Raw genomic sequence first — 26,372 nt, forward strand, 5'->3', positions numbered from 1 at the left:
AAAACCTCAGATCTGCTTTAATATTAGGATAATTAATAATTCTTCAGCGTATCATTATGTGAACAAACCTAATTGTCTTATCAGATTATTTAAAAGTAAAAAAAAATATATATATATTTTTACATCGATTCATTACGTACAAGTCAGAAAAATATTAAGATATTTAAAACGTTTCTATATATAAATAGGAAATAAATCTTCATACGATTAACACCTGTAGTAATATAAATGCAATGAGTCATTTGAAAAAGTTGTCGCCCAGATAGTAATAAGTGTAGTGATGGAAGTTCAAGGGTGGCTCAACACCTGGAAGTAAACCTAATGAGTTGTTCAATCGAAAGATTATTCAATACCTAGTAATATGCGTACGGAATCATAATAAAGAATATCAGCTAATAAATCGTTCCAAAGATTGCTTTACTAGCTAGCGAAAAGAATTGTAACGTTTAAAAGATAGCTCATCACTTAGAAATAAGTGTAACGAGACTTTAAAAGAGGTTTGCTCAAATATCAAGTAATAAGTACAATGAGTCATTTTATTTATTGAAATACATTTATACAACTAAAAGAAATTTTCTTTCTATATTGTACTGGATAAAGTGATCAAATTAAAATACATTTGTTCGAAATTACTTAATTTTAGTGAAATAGATTTTATTAATTCATAACAAAATACTATGACAAGAATCCAAGTTAATTAAAGTAAGTTATGACGAAGAATACCATAGTATCTCTTGAGTTTATTCTTTTGTTTGGTTTTTGCAACTAAGGAAATAAGTCGCAAAGTGTCTAAGGCATTTGACTTTGTCTTTTTTTTTAGGGGTAGGGGCTAGTGGTCGTGGTGCAGCCGCTCTTGTTGAGATATACGCGGCACACTAACATAGTGTTTCTCAACCTTTTTGGGTTGACGACATACTTTTCTAGAGTGTTCACGACATCACGACAGATTTCTTTGATTTTTATTCATAATAATGTAAACCAATAGGTTAAGTTTCCATAAAGTATTGTTTCTATTTAGTACTAAGCATTATTGCTGCTGGTGGAGACATTGATTCGTATTGTCTGCCTCAAACTAGATTTTAACTAATTGTTAAAATGATTCCTGATTTTTAAATTCCAAAATTTTGCGACATACCCTATGGGACTCCACGATACACTGATTAGGAACCATTGCACAATAATAATAATAATAATAATAATAATAATAATAATAATAATAATAATAATAATAATAATAATAATAATAATAATAATAATAATAACCGACAAGCTCAAATTCCTCATTAATCATTAATATATATTTTTGAATATCTTTGGAAAGATAAATATCTAATTTTAGGCCTTTGGAATATTTTTTTCTGATTCCTTTCTTCAAATTTATATTGGAACTACATTATTTATTTTTATTTTTTGTTCATCTTCACTTCGTCACATTGCTCAAAAAATTCCACGATGCACAAGTTTCTGGTCTTAAAGATGTAAGTTAGTTTTGTTGTGATCTGTGATTAAGTAACATACAGCCCTGAGAAAAAAATTCGTGAAACGAGATTAAATCTTTTAATTTATCGTGATGAGATGAATGAGGAATTCTAGTTAATAATTAGGAGAACAATAATTATAAGAACCGATAAAATGACAATTGAACGAGAAGAAACAGAAAAATTCGGAGAAAACTGAAGGATACCATATTGACTACGATAATGTTAATATAATTAAAGATTGAACCTACAGTTGGACAGTCTCTCGTACAAAACGTGAGAAAATCACTTTGTACGGCGGTTTTCTCGGGGTTTTGCCGCTTTCTACTACTTTTTTTTTTTTAATTTCACATTTTATTCAGCATTATATCACTGTCTTCCTTAACTTCGGTGCATGATCGTGCGACGTTGAACTGGGAATTTTATTTTATTTCAAGAAATGGGTACTCTGTTTTTAATCTACTCTGTAAACTACATTAAATAGGATTTATATTTTTAACATTCTTATGATGTTTTTTAAATCAACTCAATAATTATTTTCCTTTATTTGTCGGATAAAGGAAATACAAATGAAGCAGAAAAATTAATAGTTAAATGTAACTAGATATTCAATAGTTATTACCTGAGGCAGATTAAAAAAAAAGTACAAAGAAAGTAAATTGCGTAGTACAATTTACAGGATCGAAATTTTTACGTAATTATTATCTCAAATATCTCGAACACCTATGGTCAAGTGGAAGTAAAAAATAAGAAATTAAAGTTTACGCAAATATTTTTTCTCTTTTATTTTATTAACTTTTCAAGATTTTCTCGATTAAGATACTCTAAATAAGTGGTTCCCAACCCTTTGTTGACTGTAGACACACTTTACTATCACATCACGATACATTTGTTTGATTTTTTAAATTAATAATAGTATAAATCATAATAATGTTTTCCTATAAGTTTGTATAAAGTAGTGGCTCTTTGTAGTGCTGAGCGTTATTGCAACCGCTGAAGGCGTTGACTGATACAGCCTGTTTCAAAATTTATTTTAATTAATTATTAAATGTTTCATGAGTTTTAAATTCTAAAATTTCGTGACATACCCAATAGGACTATGCGACATACCGGTTGGGAACCACTGATCTGAATATATATAATGATTTCTGAACATAAAATTATGGTTCTTTCTTTTTTTAGATAAAATAATTATTTAATAAATATTAGAGCCGCTGAAATTCAGTAAGAACCAAAACCTTTTACGATTATTCAGAAGAATCTTTTAAAGTGGTTGTCTGCAACTGAAACAACCTTGTACTTTTAGCTATTCTCCAACTTTGGAGATCATTTTAAGAAAATACTCAGTAGAGTTTAAGAAAATTTCTAAAATTTGATGATGCAAAAATAATAATTTTTGGTGTTAACACAAATAATATTAAATACTACTGTCGTTACGATATGATCGTTTTAGCAACTTTTATATTACTATTACTCGTATCATCATTATTATTAGTTTCATTATTAATCTAAAGTTTTGATTTTGAGTTAAATAGTGCCTTCCACTTAACTTTCTTAGAAATAAAGAATTTTACGAAAGTAAATTCGCAAACTTTAAGATCAAACGATTTTTCCATACTTCGGTTAAGGTTTCAAATTTGATTTCCCTACACACATTTATTGTTATGTCTTTTCCCTCTCTTTCCCCCTTTTTGAACTCTATTTCATGAAAGGAAAAAATTAAGATAAAATCGAATTTTACTATTTATTTTCTTATTGTTTTCAAGAAATCTTAACTGAATAATTTAAAACTAAGAATTAGTCTATACGTAAATGATATTGAGGATAGTCATAATTTTCCACTGTTAATCAAGCATTCCATTCGATTAAAATTCTAAAGAAAGCTTTTTCTAAAAGCAAATTATTAGATTATTAAATTATTATTATTATTATTATTATTATTATTATTATTATTATTATTATTATTATTATTATTATTATTATTATTATTTGGGAACTTTTTATCTATAGTGAAGGTCCTTGTTTTTGGAATTATAACAAAAAGTCAATTTACACTAAACGTCTTTTTCCTTTTCTTTTTAAGTTACGATTTATCCGACTTAGGTTTATAGTCTTATGACTATTTCACATAATTACTACGAGATGTTGGGCTCAAGATACGGCTGGAGAATAAAGGCTTTCAATAGGTTTCCACACGAATTATCTTACAAGATCTACAAGAAGTTGAATAAAAAAAAAGAAATAGATTCGTATGGTATTTACTTTGAGTAATCATGGGACTAAAACAATCATGCTAAAAACTGCATTCACTCAATTATTTTATCATTATATAGGTACTAACAAATTTCGTATGGAGTTCTTAAATTTTGTTCTCAGATAAGGAAAGTTCTTTTAGGAGCGTCTTCAAGTTCTTCAATAGATGATAATAGGCCTGATATTAAGACAACTGCGGAATAATGGCAACTTGCTTAGTGACGATACGACCTATTAAGAAAGAATTAATATATCTGATTTACAATTTAAGGTTAAGTTAGTGCCATATTGCCCAGATAACATTTTCGCCTCAAGAGTAAAATGTTATTTCAGAAATTTTTTAACGGCATTTTCCTTTAAATTTATATTATTTCAGGTATTTACTATTAATTTTTAAACACAGACACGCACACACAAAATCCATCTAAAAGTATAGATATTATTTATACTGTAAGTTTCCGCTTTAAATTACAAGGAATCTACAGCAATTACGTTCTTAACTATTTTATCTATAGGAGAAACATTGGGGTTTTCAAACGCTTCCAAAGCCTATTATTGCAAAAACGGTTGACAGTGAATTGTGACCGCTACTAATAATCTATAACAAAAATTAAAATAACGATCACCCTTGTTTAGATAATACCGGTATCAAATGTATTTCTTTATTACGATTGATTGTAACTGAATAATAACAACAAAAATATTGTATTTTTTACAGCGCTTCCTTGAAATTTTCCTGAAAAATGTTATACTGTGAGACTGATGATTTAATTTTCAGTTTAGAATGCCTTTCAACAGCGCAGCTAAAGAGGACGTAGGCCTACAAATTAATGTGAAAATTGAACCAGGGTCTCCCGCGCCAAAGGCACGTACGCTATCCCTTTAGTCACGAGGAAACAATTTGAGACTGTTGAAACCGACTTACAAGATAAGGTTGGCTTTGTTCTACAGGAATACGAACATTCTACGATATCTACGATATATATATATATATATATATATATATATATATATATATATATATATATAAAATAAGAAAGAATAAGTTTGACAAAATGATTCAGCTACCTGTGTGGCTTTTTACTTTTATAAAATACGAAATATTTTAATATTTTCCATTCTAGCAATAATAATTTACAATATGTTGTGAAGTACTTAAGCTACCAAAATGTAAGATGTAGTTGATGTATCAAAACGAAGCAAATTTCTTCGTATATTGCTACTTTTTAATCTAAACTTTTGGACTAAATTATAGTTCAAACCTTAAAAATAAGAATACCCTTTAAATTACCCTAATTTAAACTGGACAGAATTTCTAATATGACGCAACAATTACATGATGATGTTAATTATAAAATTTTTAAAAAATAACAATATTTAGTTATTGACAATAAACACTTTGAATAGATATAATTATACCTTTTATAACAACTAAGATCTTCTAAGTATCTCAGCTCTCGAAAATATTGTTAAATATTTTATATAGTTATTTTGAAATATATATATCTTCTACAGTAAAGCAAAAATGTTTAAAAAAATTTAGTTTGTTATTTTTATAATAATTATGAAATTGTAGTACGTAAAAATCTATTTGTTTTCAAAATTAGGCCTAAGGGCTAATACGTCTCAAACATATATCCGGTATTTTCATTAATAGGAAAGTATTTAACAATATGAATCACCGGGATTTTTTTTTAACTAATCTAAATATGCTGTAAGTTGTAATGTCAATATTTGTGTAAACAGAGTTTAAGATTCTCCTGTAAGTTTAATTTAAAAAATATCAATTTATAGCTCCAAGTCCTTCTCTACTTCTAAAAAAGGCATTTTTCAGGAAGAGAAGATACAATTTTCCTAGCTATGAACACGTTAGACAAATTTTCCATTTCCAAGAAAAACATCACTTTTGCGTAAGTTTAATAAAATATTTGTTTATATGAAACTTTGGTATGTATTAAAATATTTCTGACAGTTAGAAATGTATCAAAAATTTTCTTAGGTGACTTATTTATTAGTGTATAGTATTTAATACGACAAAATAATAATTCATATATTAAACTAACTAACTGACAATTTTATGGCCTATGGAATCCGAAGGTTCAGTGATGCATTTATAAAAGCTCTGGATCTAACCAACTGGATCCAGTCTCTACTTCGTTAACTTTATTCCTGCAAGATCCATCTTAATAGTCCTGCCCTCTACGCGTAGGTCTTCCTATTGGTCTTTTTTTTGTTGGATTCTCAGTTAAAAATTTTGAAAACTACATTTACAAATTTTACCTAATAATTTGTGTTTTTTTAAAAAAAATTTTATCACTAAATTTACGGATTAAAAATAAATCAATTTATTTTATGAATCATCTGATGGACATGAGTACTTCATTTTCCTTGGATGCACATTAAATTCTATGTTTTCGTCAACGTAAGAACTTTTAATATTCAATAAGACTTTCGGTTCTTCTAACCAAGATTTAATTAGTGTTTCGAAAACATACTATAATACTTTCATTTTTAGATGTTAACTAATGTAAATGTTATAGGCTGCTATAAACAAATACAAAACGAATGTCCAGCATTCTAATATTAGTTGTACTCTGAGGTTGGAGGTACCAAGTTACTATTGAAACGTCAAGTATTTAAAAAAGACAGTGTATAGATAATTTTAAAAAAAAGATCTTATATCTTACATCATAAGTATATCTACGAAAACTATGTTTAGTGTAATGAAAAACAAATCTTTGTTATTGATGATGGGAAAAAAGGAAGACCCGTGCAATTACGAACTTAAAGCAACCTATCATAATATATCCAAAGAAGGTTATATAGCAATGTGTTATTCAAAAAACAACATACTGATTTTCTGAAAAATGTTTACCAGCCTTCCACATTAACGAGAGAATAGTGGTCATGGAAAGTTTGGGGTTTTTGACCATGAGTACGCTAGACTTGGGTTAACATTAGCAAAACATTACAATATATCTACCAGCTACAATAAGAATATCTACCAGCAATATTATTTAAACCTGGGATACGAACACACGAATTTGTTTTTCTTCCATTATGTGTGAGAATATTGCCACACGCAAAAATAAGGTGTGACTTTTTTTTGCCACCAAAAGTTGAATCACGCGACATGTTATTCGAACATTGAATCCAGTCACGACACTGGTGAGTTCAAGTAATTCTCTGCATATAGTCTATATATGTACTCTTTATATGTACGCGTGTGAACACATCATATACAAAATGACATATCCCCTCCTGCTACTTGTCAATACATGATTTTTCTTACTTGGTAGTACAGATATAGAAAATATATTTTATGGTAATAGTGAAAACGTATTAACATACTATAATACACATCACGATATGCATACTATAATACCACGATATGTAATTTATTTAGGATAATAAGCAAGTAAGTTTATTTGAGTTTTCGCAGTGTACAAAAATAACTCAAAACTTATGTTAAATTCAACCCCACAAGTCAATAAATAGCCTAATAGGGTAGAGACTACCCGGTTATTAATTCATATTAATTTAAGATTAAAAGCGCATGATGAAATTAATAGTTTTGCTGCTAAGAGAACGTCTATTTGTTTCAGTTCCTGATGTCTCCTTTGACTACTGAGCCTATCTATATAAGTAGTGCATGTAGGAATTTGACGTGGAATTCGAAGCACATTAACCCCCAGTGGGAATCGAATCTGGATCTCCAGAACGATAAGGATCTGAGAAAATTAGCCATTATTATTATTATTATTATTATTATTATTATTATTATTATTATTATTATTATTATTATTATTATTATTATTAATGAACAGTAATAGTAATAAATGTGACGATTATTTCACTATTATAATAGATATATTTGAATTATGTTCTGGAAAATAAAAAACACGATAGTTCAACCTATACAGTGGTCGTGCGTTAATTCTCGGATTATTCGTCAGAACTAATATTACCACAAAAATATTTAATATCTTCATATCTGCTACTTGAAGAACAATATGAACTAAATTAAAACTCGATTTTTAAAAATAGTTGTAACTGAAAAGATGTCCTAAATGCTACACTACACGCAATGGGTCGATAGCAACCGAGCTCACAGGCGTTAACGGGCGAAGAGTAGTAGCGCTTGACGGCGAGGAGCGCGTCATCTGCCGAGAACGTCTACGACCTATCCGGTCTTCCACAGCCTACGTGGTTAACAACAAAAAGTTAACACGCATTTCACATGATCATTTATAACTAACCGGGATTTACATGTTTTGTAATAGTAGTATAAGTTCGTATCTACAAGAATATTATTTATAAAATTAGTAAGATATTTACTAATTTATGTAGAAATAAGCCGCGCCCTAACAGAATTAAAATGGCATTTAAAAACTTTTTTTCTGGAAGATTACAGAATAATTGTTGCTTTATGCATATTGTCATTACATTGGAAACTTTCATTCACACCATAGAAATGTGTAACGCAATTTTATAATTACATAATTTTAACTTATATTTTCTATGGTAGGCCTACGGACACACCTTACAGAAATAAGTCCTAGTAAATTGTACTGCTAAAATATCCATGTATTTCACGAAAATTAACAGTAAAATGTTTAGGGGGGAAACTCTAATATGTAACACTATTCTTTGCGATAACATGCCAGGTGCAATATCATTAACCAAGAAAAGATCTTTCTCCTTATTTTTGATGATAATTTTCTCGTTACAAATCAGACAGAAGAGCTATTACACGTAATATACACTACAAGGTAAATCCTCTCGTAGGAACGCATTAAGCCTCAAGATTTAAAAGGACAAAACTAGGGGGATTTACTGTTGCCGATTTCGTGTAATTTGACAATTTAACGTACACTTAAGCTTAAATCAAATTTGGTGACCTACCTGCCAGATTTGGTGATAACCATTTCGGTGCCCAGCTTATGAAATTTCTCCCATAAATCCTTGCCTTCAAGGGTCACTTTGGGGTCATCCACCACACCGTCATCTTCCGGTTGGATCGTCCGTAGGGGCCGCATGGGATTTTGTTGTGCCAACACGTCCTCCGCTGTGGTATAGGGGTGTCCAGGCAGCGGGGGCAGTTTTGGAAGCAACGATCCGGGATACCCCGGTGCACTGGCCGCAGCATGCGGGCCAAGGGCGAGCGCCGGGAAATACTGCGGTTGAGTCAGTAACGAACTCACGCTGAAATCCGTCGGCCTCTGAAGCAAGAAGGGATGGTATGCCATCTCGGGTGATATCACGTCTGCGTGTTCGAATCTCATGGAGGAGTGGTAATTTTGTCGGGCTGCTGTGCTGGTGTGGGTGGCGTTAAACGTCCGCGACGGGAATCGAACACCGGACACAAGCGTGCAGCCCCAGAGTCATCAAGGGCTAACACTGGACAATACACAGAAACTCTTCATCAGTTAACAAACAAACAGTTGATGTTCTCCAAGCAAAATGTGTTGATGGTATTAACTACGAAAATATTTACACACTGTTTTGAAGATTACGCCGAAGACTGTGTCTTCTGTAGCACACTTCCACTTACAGTAGGCAAACAACCACCAAAACACACACAGCACGCACCCAAACACAACGCTTGCACCTCCTTCAACCACGGGTGTCGGAAAACTATAGTGAAGCCGCCAGGTTTTACACTCAGTCCTCGTGTTAATGAGCAAGCATGAAGCGGATTGGTGGACGCAGTGACGACTGGCCAATAGGGAAACAGCCTAGGCGTGTTTTTCACAGGTCGAACCGAGATAGACAATAGCGAAGGTGTCAGCAGCCTTAACACAACTCTCTCACACACACAAATACATAGAAAATACACACACTTGTAGAATAGAGATCCACACAGAAAATCCTTTTGGAAAACAAAAAGGCGTCGCTTGAGCGTCTCGACGACCCAGCCAGCTTCTTCCGTCGCCGACGGTTGTGTCGTGAAAAGATTTATTAACACAAGGCAAGGTGTTTTTTGTGAGGGTGGGAATGACTTCAGAGATATACTGACAGGCCCGCCCCCAGCGTGATGATTGACGGCTTCAGGGTGTGAGGAGTGTTTCCTAGCAACCGCTCGATGCAACCTCTTCTAGCGCCACAAAGAAAGGAATTAGCGCCGAGCGGAGTTTGTGGTGACTAAGGCGCCTTGAGGGGTGCGAGAATTAGCAGGGGCGGTTCCAAATGGAACTGCGAAAACGAACGGAACAGCGAAGGCTAGTTGTTTCGAGGACCATTCCAGAGCTTATACAATATACTCCGACGCTGAGGATACCTAAACACTAAAAGCGTCTTCAAGACAAGGAACATTTTTTGATCTTTATTATTTTTTATTTCTCTTTTCTTCCTTGTTCAAAAGCCCACAGATCGACACCAGGCTAGCGTCACCTATACCCGCAAAACAAAACACGATCTCTGTCAGGAAAAACACTCGGAATGGCCCTTTCTGCGCTGGCGCCAGTCTCATGACGCAGAGCAATCACAAAGTGTCGACGTCGAAAAGGAGGCGGGACTGTAGCCCCGAAGCGAGCATAAAATCCATTCATGAGAAACACCTCCCTATGTCTTTCCCTCTAGTGGCGTACTGGTGAAACTATTAGCAATGGCCACTGTGAAAAATATTCTCGTGAGACGGAAGCTAAGCATAACTGGTTGGATTTGAGCAGGAGGATTGGAGGAGCAGTTCGTCACTTGTCGTTTGTCTCAGGTGAGTTCTTGGTTTATTTCTCAATACTTCACGAAAAAGGAACATTTGCTTATCTGGTCGCGAGATGTCACCTTCGCTGCGAACAGTCACTGGACTCTCTTTCGACCTATCCCTTCCATCCTACACATCTTGTTTTTCTCTCTCGCTCGCTCTCTCTCACACGCACACATATACACGCATGCTGTTGAACAATAAACCTAATGGGAAGAAACTATACCAAGGGCAAACAGTAGGCCTACGTTTGCATTATTATTCGGTGACCACGTGCTCGAGAAAGCTTAGCGCTCTAAGGCCTAAAACACGGAGCAATTGCTAAGAACTCTTTTTTTTTCATTTATTTAAAAAATCGAATTTTATAAAATCCAATCGAAAGATGAAAATATTACATAAAATTACACAGAATAAAATATATTTAGTAAAGATTAGTACAACCGATACGTACTATATAGCATAATAGGTTAGCCACAGTTGCCCTGGGTGAGAAAATAACAAGAAACAATGTTCTGAGATGTATGCAAAATAATATCTAAATTTATTTATCAAGCAAATGAAGAACGGAATACATAAGAAAGTCGAAAATTTGCCAGTTTTCAATTATGTGTACTGAAATTATTCTAACATTTTTTTTTTTTAAGTAAACAATACGTTACTTAATTTTAGTGTGTGGCTAAATGGTCAGCGTACAGGCTTTTAATAAGCATGGTACCGGGTTCTGTTCTCTATGAAAACAGCATATAGTATTGTTTATCGTTGTTCTATAGCATCGTGAGGCAAGTGGATGAACTACTTCAATTAAAAAGTAATGAAATTAGAGCTCAAAATCCAGAAGTTAAGGCTACGGGAAGGGAAGGGGGGGTATGATATACTAACCACGCATTGCCTAGCTAAAAAAAAAATAAATACATACATAAATAAATGGAACGACAGTATACCTGTCTAAAAGCCTCTTGTGAATTTTAGAACAAGGGAAAAATTGTTTTAAAAATCAAAATTATGTACGTTACCGACAGGCAGAATAAAGCGTCATTAGATACGTTTCCAACTGTAATGTGAGTATTTTGATGCATTTTGAAGTGTCTTATGAAGTGATTTCCAGTACATAATGCTTTCAAGAAGATTAAGAGGACTTTTAGATAAAAACTTTAGCATTACTTAGAGATAATAAAAAAAATAGTAGTAAGTAAGCCAGACAATAAGTCTTCTAATTGTCGAGCATTAAAATTTATCCATTACATGATATGTTTTTATTATCGTTGAGTTATTTTCAGAATAACAAAAGTAAAAATAATTAAATAAATAAGGAATCGTGGTGGGGTATAGGGAAGATTCTTAGTATCGTGTTACAGGGACCCAATCATTGTATTCTGTATCTATGCTCATTACCTAGCGGGTACTAAATCACTAGCTTTCTTTTTTCCTTATTGTTTCACCATCGTTTAATTTATTAGGTCAATTATTATTGAAAATTCGATCGGTTTTGTCAATAGGAAATTTCTATCTTAGAATTGCTAATAAAGCTAGTAATGAACGGCTTGATCATGATTGCATAAACGCTGGTTGACTTGACGGAATATGAGCTCTACGGCATCTGTTCGATAAGTGACAAATCTGTTAATTCCGTAAATCTAACGCAAACATGTAAGTCTATCATAGATAAATGAGTAAGAAACAATCGAACTAACCGAGTTTCCTTTTACTAACTAAAAATAAATAAATAACCTATCACACAGGGCTGCACTTTCTTTTAGGAAAGGAAAACTATAGGAAACTCCATAGAAATTTTATTAAGATAATTGGAAGTAGCGTTACCTACAAGACGAGAAACAAAGTTTTCTCTTTTCGTCCCCTTAATTTTGTACCAGTTTTGTCTCGTCTCGGTTCTCGGGAAAGAATTTACTTTTGTAAAATTTGTGCGCAAAGTTTATGTCCTGATTGCTCTTCTTAATTTCATCTTAGAAGTTATTAGAATCCTTCCGCGCCATGAGAGACCCACGAAGGATGTGATGTAACGACATTTAAGTCATATTTATTATTGTAATATATTGTGCAATGACTTGGGTATAAGATATTTAAATATTGATAAATGCTGCTCTTAGTTATTATTAGTCAATCAACTTATTAATTTATAGTTTTTATACTATGGAGCATCTAACACTAAACCAGTGTTTGAGAACTAAGGCTTGGGTGAACTAGTCTTAACCCTTTAGTGGGCAGTGCTACTCTCAAGCAATATCGCATTCTATTGCCTTATCCGCACGAATTATAACTTCAATGATCATTTAATTGGCATTATTGCTTTCATACAATATTCATATAGATTTGCGGGTCACTTCTTTAGATATTTCTAATCTTTGTCAACATGGGGCAGCCAAATTTAGTGTTGTAGAAGCTGTATCTCCTACGTTCCGCGAAAGTTCTTTTCTTTTAAAATTTTATTTGTGGTTTCTTGCTCTGTAGGAAAATATTTCAATGAAACTGTTAGTAATTACTGAGAGTATTTTTATGATATTTTACCATAGTAGGGCAATGCTGCTTAGTAACTACACATAAGACCTATTTTATGGCAATGTTGCTTTGAAATAAACATCCAGTATTTTGTAATCAAAGTACAAAAATACTTTAAAAATTACGAAATTATGATCAGGAAGACATGGTTCAACCATAAAAGAAAACTAAATCATTTAATGGTAATGCTATCAATTCTTGCCCATTAAAAGATTAAAAACAAGACGAGAATTGTCATTTCCCTTGTCTCGTCTCGAATTTTAAAATGTACTTTTCCAACTCGGAAATGAGACGAGAGAAAAAGATGAGACACGAAATTTCTTATCTAATAGGTATACGTCAAAATCCTAAGAGCTTTATTTTTCTTAATCAATATTTTTGGGTGAACTGTAAAAAGTTGCCCTTTTTTCTGTGGGCAGTGATTTACGATATTTGTGGACTGAGAAGAAAGTTAGATTACAGTCCATATAATATTTTTTTCTCTTTTATCTTCCTTTCCATGACACCATCACAAATTTAGGGCTAAACAACTTTTATTCCTCTATGGTCAGTGTGCTATATTTATATTACGAAATGCTAACCAAAGACAACTCGTAGTAACACGATAACGAGATCGTTACAGAATGAGTTGCTAATTTTTTGATTATTTTTTTAATCATAACTCTTAATGCAAGAGATTCTAATGGACCCTATAATTACCTTGTAACTGCCGTGATTATATTATTTTAGATCTTTTAATATTATCATTTTTCACTAGAGTCCATTTTCATATAAAGATCAATATATATATATATATATATATATATATATATATATATATATATATATATATATATATATATTTTTTTACCTAAAGGAGTATATATTTGCTCTCACTATACAAAATATTACTATACATATTTATTAAATTTTAAGTCACAGAAATATTTTACTAGTTTTTAGGATGTTTCATGCCTCAATTAGAGATCTGATAAAAATAAGTTACTAATTATACCCTGTGAGAAGCTATTGTCAGCTAGATGCGACACATTCAACCGGTGATGAGTGGTCAGTGTATCGATTTCCAATGTTATTATAATTCTATGTTATATGTCTCATTTGCGATAGCGTGTTGTGTACAATCAATTTTCTATTGTCATAACGAAAAACTTGATTAGTACATACAGATGGCGTAGTTCTCGTTCACCATCAATTTTCACGTAGCGAAAACTACACATGAAGATTTAACATCAAACATGTTTTTTTTCTCGAAAATTACACATGAAGATTTAACATCAAACTGTTTTTTTTTCTCGAAAATTACACATGAAGATTTAATATCAAACATGTTTTTTCTCGAAAACTACACATGGAGATTTAACATCAAACATTTTTTTCTCTCGAAAACTACACATGAAGATTTAACATCAAACATGTTTTTTTCCCGAAAACTACACATGAAAATTTAACATCAAACATGTTTTTCTCGAAAACTACACATGAAAATTTAACATCAAACATGTTTTACACAATTTGATGAGACCTTACTAATTGATAAATGCCTTATCTTTGAAGTAGTATTGTCAATGAGACAAGATGAGACGAGAAATAAAATGTTCTCGTCTCGTCTCGTTAAAATCTGTAAAAGTCTCGTTTTCTCTTGATTCTCGAAGAAATATTTTCAGTCTCGGTTCGATTCTCGCAAAAAAAGGTTTTCCCGTCTCACTAGACATTTTTTGTCTCGTTTTGTCAATTTACGTACTTATCCGAATGTTTCTGCGGCGATTCACGAAAGGTGTGACAAAACAGCATTTAAACCATGTTTATTGTTGGAGTATATTGTATAATGATTGGCGGTGTCTTTAAACGATTCTCTCATCATGTTCGTAAAATCACTTCATCAATTATAATTTTTTATAATTAGATCTACTATCAATCATTTAACATTGAAAACGGGGATAGACAACTAAGACTTGCGTAAACTAGTGTCGTCCCACGAGACGCCCAACGAGACTCGATAAATTATTCGTCTAGTTTCAAATTTTAAAATATGTCTCTCGTCTCATCTCGTCTTCTTTTCGAAACGAGACGAAAAATTCTTCGTCTCATGGAGAACAATAGTTTGATTTCTTTTTTTCTAAAGAATTATACGCTATATGGTAGAGTAAAATTTACTTAAGAGTCTTCATCCCGGCGAAATGAAAATACCGCTAAATTTACAGTAATTATGTAGTATCTTCAAATAGATAAAATATAATTGAAATGTGGAACAAGAGCGCCCTAGACAATCTCATTTTACATGAGATACCGTTATCACAACTCACTTATCTGCTTTCGAATTCGAGCCATTTTGAAAATCGGCATTTATTTTCGCGTTTCTAAACAGCTGAAAACGGAAAGCCACTAGGTGACTTGTGATAACAGTACCTCACACAAAATAATATTGTCTAGGGCGCTCTTGTTCCATATTTCAATTATATTTTATCTATCTGAAGATATCATATAATTACTGTAAAATTAGCAGTATTTTAATTTCGCCGGGATGAAGACTTAATGGAAAGCAGTTTAAGGAGTCGAGACTGATATTTATTATAAATCATTCTTCTATCAGAAGTAAAGAAATTTTGCTAATAGAATAATGTTTGTTAAAGTAGTCGGAACTTGATTGGTCACTATCAACATATTTGTCAATATTTTCTTAAAACTAATAGTATAAAGTAATTTAATTTTTGTTTCTATTATAATGTTCACACAAACTGGTCCATATTAGCTTTGGTATCTTAAATAACTTAAACTAGAAATCAAATCTCTGATCAAAGCAATGTTTATTTAAAATAATAATAATAATAATAATAATAATAATAATAATAATAATAATAATAATAATAATAATAATAATAATAATAATAATAATAATAATAATAATAATAATAATAACTGACAAAGACAGTGTCTGATGAAGTCAATATGTTTAGGCAATTGGCGAACGTTGCATATAATATGTAATATTACGTGGGCCTTTCCCAAGGGCGCCCATCAGGGGGGCAAGGTGGGGCGCTTGCCCGCCCTAAGAGGAAATCGTTCTTGGGAATATCGAAAGCCCAATAGAATTTTTACATTAGTTATATCAAAATTTGGAATTATATTTGAAACCTTGCTTATATTTGCTCCCCCTTGGAAACCACAACATGGGCGCCCTTGGCCTTTCCCAATGAAGCTTTTGTTGCCATTAATTCTTACAACAATCGGTTGATCTCGTGAAACCAGATAAGGTATCGGTGTTAACGTGGAAAAGCAAGTTTTGAGATTGAAGCCTTCTAGCGGTCTTGAATCAGTCATTGCGAAAAGACCATATATATACATATACATACATATATATATATATATATATATATATATATATATATATATATATATATATATATATATATATATATATATATATATATATATATATATATATATATACACATTCCCCACCACATTTTCATTCTAGTGCACTGGTTCTCAACCGATATGTCGCGGCTCACTGGTGTGTCACGCAGTCCCCTAAGGTGTGTCGCGGAATTTTAGAATTTAAAAATCATGAAGAATTTAATAATAATTAGTTAAAATCGAAACAGATTGTATCAGTCAACACTTCCAGCGGTAGCAATTATGCTCAGTGCTATAGGGTCATTATCAAAACTAATTGGTTTCACTATTATAATAGATATTATTATTATTATTATTTATAATAATAAAATTATCAAACAAGTTTGTCGCGTTTCCTGGACGTTCTGTAAAGTGTGTCGCCAGTCAAAAAAGGTTGAGAAACACTAATCTATTGACTAGCAAGCGCGTCGTTGCTAGGAGAGTCTTGAAATTTGAATTTATTGTGGCGGTTCGGATTCCACCTTAAACTGTAGATTAAAGCAGCCTCATTATGGATCGCTCAGTGCATAAAGATTTCAAATTCATTTTTGATAATTTTGGACATACATTTCATTTTTAACATGATGCTTCTGATGCTTCTTTCAATGTTTAAAAGATTTATGGCCAGATGTTGTAACACTTATAATTTGAAAAAGTGTTCACTTTTCCATGTACTTAAGTGCAGCGTGCAACCTTTATGTCTCGTTTTCTCACACTTTTCCTAATTGGACTTGAATCTCTTGTGCTCTGAACGCCCCATATAGCAATCGATAGATTTCATGGAGTTGAACATAATTATATGGGCAAGTGAAAGTGATAATGCGCAGTTTTCGAGAAAAACGAAATCTTTTATTTTGTAGCCTATACCTAAAAATTGATGCTTATAATCATGTCCAAAGATGAGACTTCTTTTTTTTTTTTTTTAAAAAAAAAAAAGTAAACACCGGTGTTTAATACAATTTTACGAGATCTACCGATCGCTTTGCATTTTTATCAACTCCTTATTTCAGCAATGAAGCTTTTGTTGACTATAATTTTTATATTCTAGGTTCTTACAACAATTGGTTGATCTCGTGAAACCAGATAAGGTATCGGTGTTAACGTCAAAAAGCAAATTTTGAGATTGAAGGCTTCGCCATCTTGAATCAGTCATTAAGAAAAGGCCACATATACATCTCCGCCACATTTTCATTCTAGTGCAAATTCGAGATGTACGCGAAGAAACGTGCATCCCCTGTAAAAAGTTCAATTGGCTGGTCACATTATATTTCATATCTTACACTATTGCCTCAATATCATCGATGCCATTGTACACTTCAAGTTTGCAATCCAATCTTTTTTTTTTTTTTTTTCCTCAACAATTTACTTTGGTGGGAATCCTTTACAATTTATTTTCGAAATGACTGATTCAATTTTTACAGCTTCTTACAACGATTGACTGATTTCGTACAATCAGATATAGCTATAAAGTACCGGTGTTAATGTCAAAACGCAAATTTTTAGATTGAAGCCTTCGTCGCTTATAACTCTTACAGCTTGTTACAACGATCGACTCGACTGATTTCGTGAAATCAGATAAAGTACCGGTGTTAATGTCAAAACGCAAATTTTTAGATTGAAGCCTTTGTCGCTTATAATTCTTACAGCTTCTTACAACGATAGACTCGACTGATTTCGTGAAATCAGATAAAGTACCGGTGTTAATGTCAAAAACGCAAATTTTTAGATTGAAGCCTTCGTCGCTTATAATTCTTACAGCTTCTTACAACGATCGACTCGACTGATTTCGTGAAATCAGATAAAGTACCGGTGTTAATGTCAAAACGCAAATTTTTGAGATTGAAGCCTTCGTCGCTTATAATTATTACAGCTTCTTACAACGATCGACTCGACTGATTTCGTGAAATCAGATAAAGTACCGGTGTTAATGTCAAAACGCAAATTTTGAAATTGAAGCCTTCGTCGCTTATAATTATTACAGCTTCTTACAACGATCGACTCGAATGATTTCGTGAAATCATAGAAAAGTACCGGTGTTAATGTCAAAACGCAAATTTTTGAGATTGAAGCCTTCGTCGCCTAAAATTCTTACATATTCTTACAAAGACCGGTTGATCTCGTGAAATCAGATAAGATACCGGTGTTAACGTAAAAACGCAAATTTTGAAATACGCATATTGGTTTTCTAACAATGATATATCTATGATAGGTCACATCAAGCTGAACTAAATGACATTCTTGAGAAATTCCGGGTTCAATTCCCGGTGGGAGCTGTTATGGTTTCGGGTCGGATAGTAAATTGTAGATCCGCAACTCATGCAGCCTTGGTGCTGAAAGGAACACTAAACTCTAATCCGATCAACCAACGAAATGGGCCTATTGCACGAATTGATTGATTGATTGATTTGTATCTATGTATTTTGTTAGCAGCCCAACTCTATAGAACAAGATCACTTTTACAGTTTAAAAGTGGAATCTAAATTATTGTAATGTCTTAGATGTTCTTCTAACGGGAAAAAATGTTTTTTTTTCTGAATAATAAAAAAAAAATAATAATAACAATATGACAATAAAATAACTAATTTACTCAAAATGATATTAAAATAAGGAAATTCATTACTAACACTACATTAATATATTGGTGGTAAGGCAAATTATGAAGGTATATTTCTGATTTACGTACATATTGGAACTGAATCAAATACACCTATGATTTCTTATAAAATGTTCATCTGTTTAGTGTAGAGATAATTTTTAATGTCAAAATATTCATACTGAAAATAATTGAAATACGGATTTTTTTTTTTTTAAACTGATCCTTGTGGGTACTAGTTACCAGTAAATAGTACGTAAAATGTTTTCTCAGAGAATAGTATGAATAAAATTTATATAGCAAGTTTTTTTTTTTTTTTTTTAACTGGCTTCAATTTGATCTGTTTCTTTCATATGTATGTTGTGTGGATGTTCACGGATAACTTCGACACAAATGCACCAATTTTAATGACTTTTTTCTTTTTCTTTCTTTCTTTTTTTTCTTGTTTGATAGATTCTACTTGGCCGGTTGTCCCGTATAAATTTCATGAGGTTCTAACTTCTAGGAGGTAGATCATGAAAAACCTCAAGGGGCGCTGTGTAAAATTCGTAATTAAGCAACTTCACTGTGTGTATGTTCACGCATAACTTCGACAGAAATGCACCGATTTCAATGATTCTTCTTTTATTTGAAAGAATGTACTTTGTCAATAAATTTCATAAGGATCTAACAACAGTCTTTAGAGCTAGACCATGAAATTCCTTAATCACTGTCACTGTTAATGACATAATATAAGCTTCTTCATTGTGTGCATGTTCACGTATACTTTCAACATGAATGAACCAATTTTGAGTATTCTTTTTTAGTTTCAAATTGTATACATTCTCGCAGATCCCATACAAATATTATCAGAATCTAATGAAGTCCCTGGTGTTAGACCATGAAACTCCTCAACAGCTTATAGTTCATACCGTTAATTCTGTAGTGCACAGACTGATTTTTTAAAATATGTTTGTTCATGCATGTTTCACAAGGCGGCCCATTTTACAGTAAGTTAGTGTCCTTTGGTTTAGGTATCTTGCGGAAAACCAGAAAAATAAACAAAATTAATGAAAAATAACAGACTTCAAAAACACACTAAAAGCAGAAAATAAAAACTTTTTTTAAAAAATAATATTAATCGACTTTAGCAAAAGAGTTAGAAAACAGAAAATAATTACAATAAAGCGATTAAAAGCAGAAAATAATTCATTACTTTTATCCATATCTATATCTATAGAAAATATATGAGCCGAACAAATTAATTTCTCATACGGTGTGAATGGTAGGCCTATATTTCTAATTTTATGAGACAATTATATATTAGCTTGGCACAGACTTCAAAATTTTTAAGATAATAGTAATGAATTATTATTTTTCTAGCTTTAAGTACTTTATGAATATTATTTTCTGCTTTTTAAGTCTTTTATTTTCTGTTTTCAAGCTCTTTCGTAAAAGTCGATTAAAATTGATTTTCTTAAAATAAAAAAAAAGTAAACAAAAAAGTTGTTCTTTCTTTCCTTTTCGTATCGAAGGGAAATCTAATAACGTCATTCATTTTCTGAAGGAATATGGACGTGAATTTTCGTTCCTTTAGTTACCCGATGAGTATAAAGAAGACCAGAATTCAAAACTTTGTTGGGAGTTTTTTTTCTTCTTTTACCATTTACCTTAATTGTGAAAATTTGGAATAAGTATAACAGCGACATGTCATCCTAACGCTGTAGTCTACTAGCTAGCGCGCGACTTGGGAGCATGTAGTCTCACTGGGAGAAGCTTGAAATTTGAACGCATTCCGGTTGGTGGTTCGAATTCCGTCTTAAACAGTAACTCCACGTCTCATATAACGTCGGTGCTGAAAAGGGACACTGAACTTCCACCAACCAATCGATTAAAACTAGTGCTCCCCATGAGACGAGCCATGAGACGAAAAATATTTTTTTTAGTCTCGTCTCATAAGTTTAATACAAATCTCATCTTTATTCATGAAGAATTATGTCTTGTCTCGTCTGGTCCCGTTTTGTAAACTTTTGCTCAAAATGTATGTCCTGCTTTTTTCTTTCAGTTTATCTAGAAGTTATCACGCGCAATCCTTTCGTGTCGCGAGTGGTTCACGAAGGATGTGATATATAGGGTCTACCTAACAACATTTAAACCACATTTCTTATTGGAGTAGATTGTGTAATGACTTGCGTATCTTTAAACATTGATATGAAGTGGGAGACACGGGTTCGATTCCCTGTGGGAGCTTACGTTGTTCGGATTCCACGTTAAGCTGTAGATCCTCGTCTCATATAGCCTTGCCGTCTCAAAGGACGCTAAACTCTAAATGAAATCAAACTAAAACACTGATAAATGCTTGTCATTAAGTTCGTACAATCACTTTATTAATTATATAGTGTTTAATACTGTGAATCATGTAAAACTAAAACAGTGTTTTATGTCTAGATTTTGGACAAATTAGTGTCGCTCAGGTGACTCGCAAAATTTCTCGTCTCGAAGTTCAAAATATCTCGTCTTGCTTCTTTTCTCGAGGCGAGGTGTACTCTTTCTCTCTCGTGCCTATGTGCTTAACATACCCGCCTTTGGAGCGGGATACCCGGGTTCGATTCCCGACGAGAACTCATGTGGTTCAGAATTCGGATCTCATGTTAAGCTGTAGATCTACCTCTCGTATAGCTTCGCTGCTAAGCGGGACGCTAAACTGAAATTCGATGCAATCAAATCGAGACAAGACGAAAAATTTATCTTCTCGTGGGAAACATTAATAACATCACTTTTTCTTTGTGTGTGTGTGTGGGGGGGGGGGGGTATAGACTAATTCAGTGGTATAGAAGCAAAGCCTGCTAAATCCAGTTTTCAATTTTGTCAAGAAACGAAACATAAGTAACTCCCTTTGTGTTTCAGTATTGTTGAACAATTGTTCTTCTTTAGTGGTAGATTTCACTCATCTGTATTAAGTAGTGAACACTAAACAAAAGAAAATGTTCAACAATTTTGAAACATAAATGAGTCACTTTTGTTTCGTCTCCTGACAAAATTGAAAAATGGATTTAGCACGTTTTGATTCTATACCCCTGAATTTGGAGGAAAGTATCCGGAAATACTTCAACAACGAGTGGCGTCCTACTGGTCTAATAACTCACCGATTTTTTATTTGATGCAAGTAATTTCTTTTACTTATACTATTGAGTAAAATTTAATTGTAGATATGATTTTAACATTATACAATGTTTTGTATCCCTATGGGAACAAGCACCTTCTTATTGAGGTAAATTTACAGACATTATGCTATCAAACAAAATTAGTTGCTAATTTTAAGTGCCATTAGTGCTGGAAAGTTCTTTTTTTTTCTTTCTTGTTAACAGTGGAACCCAAGGAAGCCGATCCTAGGGGGGCCGAGTGGGCCCGGGCCCCTCAAAGCTCACGTGGGCCCCCTCGAATTGTACTTATGAATATACAATATTTGGTATAATTTAAATGCAATTTGTCTTTAAATCCCTTATATGCCTTTTGCATCTGGATGAGTCCCCCCCAAATTTACAGAGAAATCGGCGCCCTTGGTGGAACCTTATGTCGTTTAGGTTCAGGCACGCAACCATAAATTTTTGTTAGTAGGGGTAAGAGGTTTTTGTGGGGGGGGGGTCAAAATACGTCTATGTAGTATTGAGCCTGTATTATCCTTCACCCAAGATGATAAGTAACTGCTAATTACTGCCATTTACATTCTACAAAAATTACAGAACTAGATTCTTTTAGAAGAGAAGAAATATTACAAATGAGCTATAAAATAAAATCTTTAGGCTACATCAATCATTTCTCTGTTAAACAAGTATAGTTATGTTAAGAAAGTATACAAATGTTAAAGAATTACAAAGTTTTGTTGGGGCCTGGAACCTGTGGACCCCCCGCGTGAGTGCGCCCTTGCTCAGGTTTATTTTAATGGTGTTGAATATCTGCGCCATCTTTGCTTTAGGGTTGCCAACTAACCCTATTTTACCGGCAGCACAAGAAATAATATTACTGTTCCGAATAAAGTAAGTGGACGGTATAGACTTCTTAGCGGCATACATATGACCGGTATTCAAAATTTTATTTGATACTATCAAATAACAACTAAAGTATTCATAATAAGACATCCAAACGGAATTAACTTAATAACTTTCATTCTTGATATCTATCTATTTCAAGATTTAAAATACAATCTAGTTCCTAATCTGTTTTGAGAAGTCTTGTAACGGCTATAAAGAGTATATTAAAGTTAGTGGAAATATATAAAATTTTGAATACTGCGAATAAAGTTTCGAATTTCTTTCGATGTGTACTTATTGTCCTCATTACTTAATATTTTTCTTTGTTACTTTATGCACCTATAAGTCTGAACTGAAAATGCAGTTTGTGAGGGGGGTGCCGATAATAATTTAGTTTTTGAGAGTTGTCAATCTTCTTATGTTTCCTCTAGGACAAGCTGGAATTTTAATGATTTTAATGATTTTTCTTCAATTTTATTTTAAATGTCCCACATTTAGTGAAAATTAAATATTTGGTTGACATAATATTTAATAATAAATTCAAATTAAGTGAAAATTTGTTTTAAAAAACAAAGATCATTTAACTAAATTTGAACGAGAAGTTAAGAACGTTACATCATTAAAATCCCTGTTCATTTCGAAGAAAAACGTATTATCTCATGCAGTGGCGTACCGAAGAGGGGTTTCGGGGTTGAACCCCCTCTTGAGCAAGGAAATTTTAAAAAAATCAACATTTAATATCCGACCACAACTAACTGGGGAAAAGATTTAGAAGAAGAAAGAAGATAAATATATACAAAAATCACGTTTGTCCAAAAAAGATATGAAATTGCATAACCCCTTGCAGAAATTCTGCATATGTCACTGTTGCAACATTAATTAATGGACTGAAAAACAAAAATAGCGTAGATACTAATATAGAAGGGAACGAAATACATTTTTTTTCTAAGATGAATCGAGAAACGGAATTCGTTCTTTGAACAGGAAGAACACTAACTTCTGGAGTTCTGGTTTCTCAATAACGTCATATATATATATATATATATATATATATATATATATATATATATATATATATATATATATATATATATATATATATATATATATATATATGGTTTTCGTTCATTTAACAAAGAACGCAATTCTGCTGTATATAACTTAGTCTAATCGTAGGATACAGTAAAAGATTGTGGAAAAAGAAACATGATTTGCTTATGACTGTACAATGAAAAGACATCATCTGTGAAATAGGATCCAAATATCACCATTTTCTTTTATTATTTTTCATGTGCATGCTTAATTTTGGAAACCGAAATAAGTCCAATAAAGTTATTATCTATGGTAACTATTATGATAACTATTGACTTTAAAAAGGTGGGGACTGCAAATTGAACAGAAATATCTAATTTGTTTTCCAACGACACGATTCTATTGTCTCTACTTTTTATCTACTAAATCGATTTTTTTATATAAAATTCAACATTATGTTTTCCAGATAATTACGTTGATATATATGGCATCTACACCACCATGTTTAACATATTATAATCTTTAGTTAATTATGGCTATACAATATAATATTGTAAATTCTGCACTAATGTACTTTTACAAGTTGTATATGCTGGGTGCAAATTGCCAGAGAGGGGGAGAGAGGAATTTCCCCTCAATTACATTTTGATCCTCCTAAAGAAAATAACTCCAGCATCCCTGCCAGGGTTACTCCTGACCCATGTTTAGTGATAGAAAAAATATAAAGTATGAGTATTTTGTCAACTTCCTCTGGTTTTTGTCTTTCCGTGTAATTTTAATCTCCTAGCTGGACTTGTAAATGAAAGACGTAAGCTATTACTTTTGACTTCTAATTTTAACCCTCACAGGTAGCAAAATATAGATACAGACTTCCTATACTTTTCCTCTGGTTTTACAGATAGTTTAACTATTTTTCTTGTGTCAATAGTTGCCACTTGCAATCATATTCCCATACACTTCAGGGGGCATGGTCGTTCAGTGGTATAGCGCTTACTTCTGGTTAGTGGGGCTCTTGGTTCGATCCTCGACCAATTACGTTTGTGGTGGATAACAGCATATCCATTGGTTTCCTTCGGGTACTCCCGTTTCCTCCAACAACATTATTTCACCAATTCTTCTATCATCATTTATTTACTTGCTTTAGTTATCCGTCTCCCTTAGCCTAAAGAGCGTAAACGTGGGACGATAAACTAAAAGATCTCATTTTAAAAAAAATCATTTCTCATGCACTTCAGTTTGTTGTCGGGGGTATATTTGGATGACGACGTTATACTAACTGTGTATACTGAAGTTGTGTATGCATTGACTTGCAAACGTCTTACATTCTACATATACATATGTACATGCAATATAAGATACTAAAACACATTCGAAAAGGTTAGAAGCTGGTATCTTGGGCGATGTAGTTCCTACTTTTATTTATTGTTGCTAAGATTTAATAATATTCTTGTTTATTACTGTTGTCAGATAATTATACTGAGAAAAACGGAAACTGAAAATATTTGTGAATAAAATCCTGAGACGAATACTGTGACCCAACAGTCACGGGAATACGGAATGGCAAAATTTCATAACGAGGTGCTACATATTTACTGTATCATTTACCTAAAGGGGTCATGCCACGCTACATGAATCTTGTAGCTGTCATTAAAAAAAAAATCTTGAAACCCTACTATATTTCTCCATGTAAACATAGTCTTGAAAGGGACATAAAACATTTTCTTTCCTTCTTGCAAGGTTTTAAACCATATGTCACTTTCTGGGTCGTCTTGCTTGCTACCTGCTGTCGCCCTCTCGCTGACATAAAGGAAAAACCAGTTTCATCGCTTCCGAAACAACGGATTCTTTTGAACAGGGAGGGGAAATGCGCGACAATACACGTTTCTAATGAGGAGATTCACTATTTGTCCACTAGAGTGCAGTGCTGCATGGATGGAGATACCTTTCTTGCTTTCTAAGAAGTTGTAATATGTAAACAGTAAATAGAAGGGGATCGGGTTGCGAGGTTTGTTTTATGACAGCTACAAGATTCATGTAGCATGACAATGTATCTTAAGATTGTTAGGATTATTAAGTCAAAGATGTTAGTCAGATGACCATAAAGCTAAGTTGTCATGCTGCAAGAATCTTGTAACTGTCATTAAAAAAGTCTTGCAACCCTCAATATTTTTCCATGTAAACATAATCTTGAAAGGGACATGCAACAATTTTTTCATCCTACAAGGAGTTAAACCATGTTCAACTTTTCGAGTCGTCTTGCTTGCTCCCTGCTATCGCCCTCCCATTGACATAAAGAAAAAGCAGTTTCACTGCTTCCGAAACAACGAATTCTTTTGGACAGGGAGGGGAAGTGCGCGAAAATAGAATACACGTTTTTAGTGAAGAAGTTTATTATT

At 32.7% G+C, this 26,372-nt stretch overlaps 1 protein-coding gene and 1 long non-coding RNA gene across 7 annotated transcripts in view; one reads left to right on the forward strand and one right to left on the reverse strand.

Annotated features, from left to right (window-relative positions):
• The window catches only part of LOC145693156 (optomotor-blind protein-like), a 241,491-nt gene extending 231,994 nt beyond the window's left edge, over window positions 1–9,497 (reverse strand). For all 6 annotated transcript variants that reach the window (XM_081768903.1, XM_081768907.1, XM_081768905.1 and 3 more), the window contains exon 1: window positions 8,637–9,497. In XM_081768903.1, coding sequence (XP_081625029.1) covers window positions 8,637–9,016 — 380 coding nt within the window. In that variant the 5' untranslated portion in view covers window positions 9,017–9,497. The remainder of the gene's footprint in view (window positions 1–8,636) is intronic.
• Window positions 9,498–10,304: 807 nt separating this feature from the next.
• The window catches only part of LOC145693158 (uncharacterized), a 30,126-nt gene continuing 14,058 nt past the window's right edge, over window positions 10,305–26,372 (forward strand). The window contains exon 1 of the long non-coding RNA XR_014132715.1: window positions 10,305–10,443. This is a non-coding gene — a long non-coding RNA (uncharacterized LOC145693158). The remainder of the gene's footprint in view (window positions 10,444–26,372) is intronic.

This window comes from Thermobia domestica, chromosome 8, assembly GCF_964235325.1.
Source record: "Thermobia domestica chromosome 8, izTheDome1.hap1.1, whole genome shotgun sequence".
NCBI lineage: Eukaryota > Metazoa > Arthropoda > Insecta > Zygentoma > Lepismatidae > Thermobia > Thermobia domestica.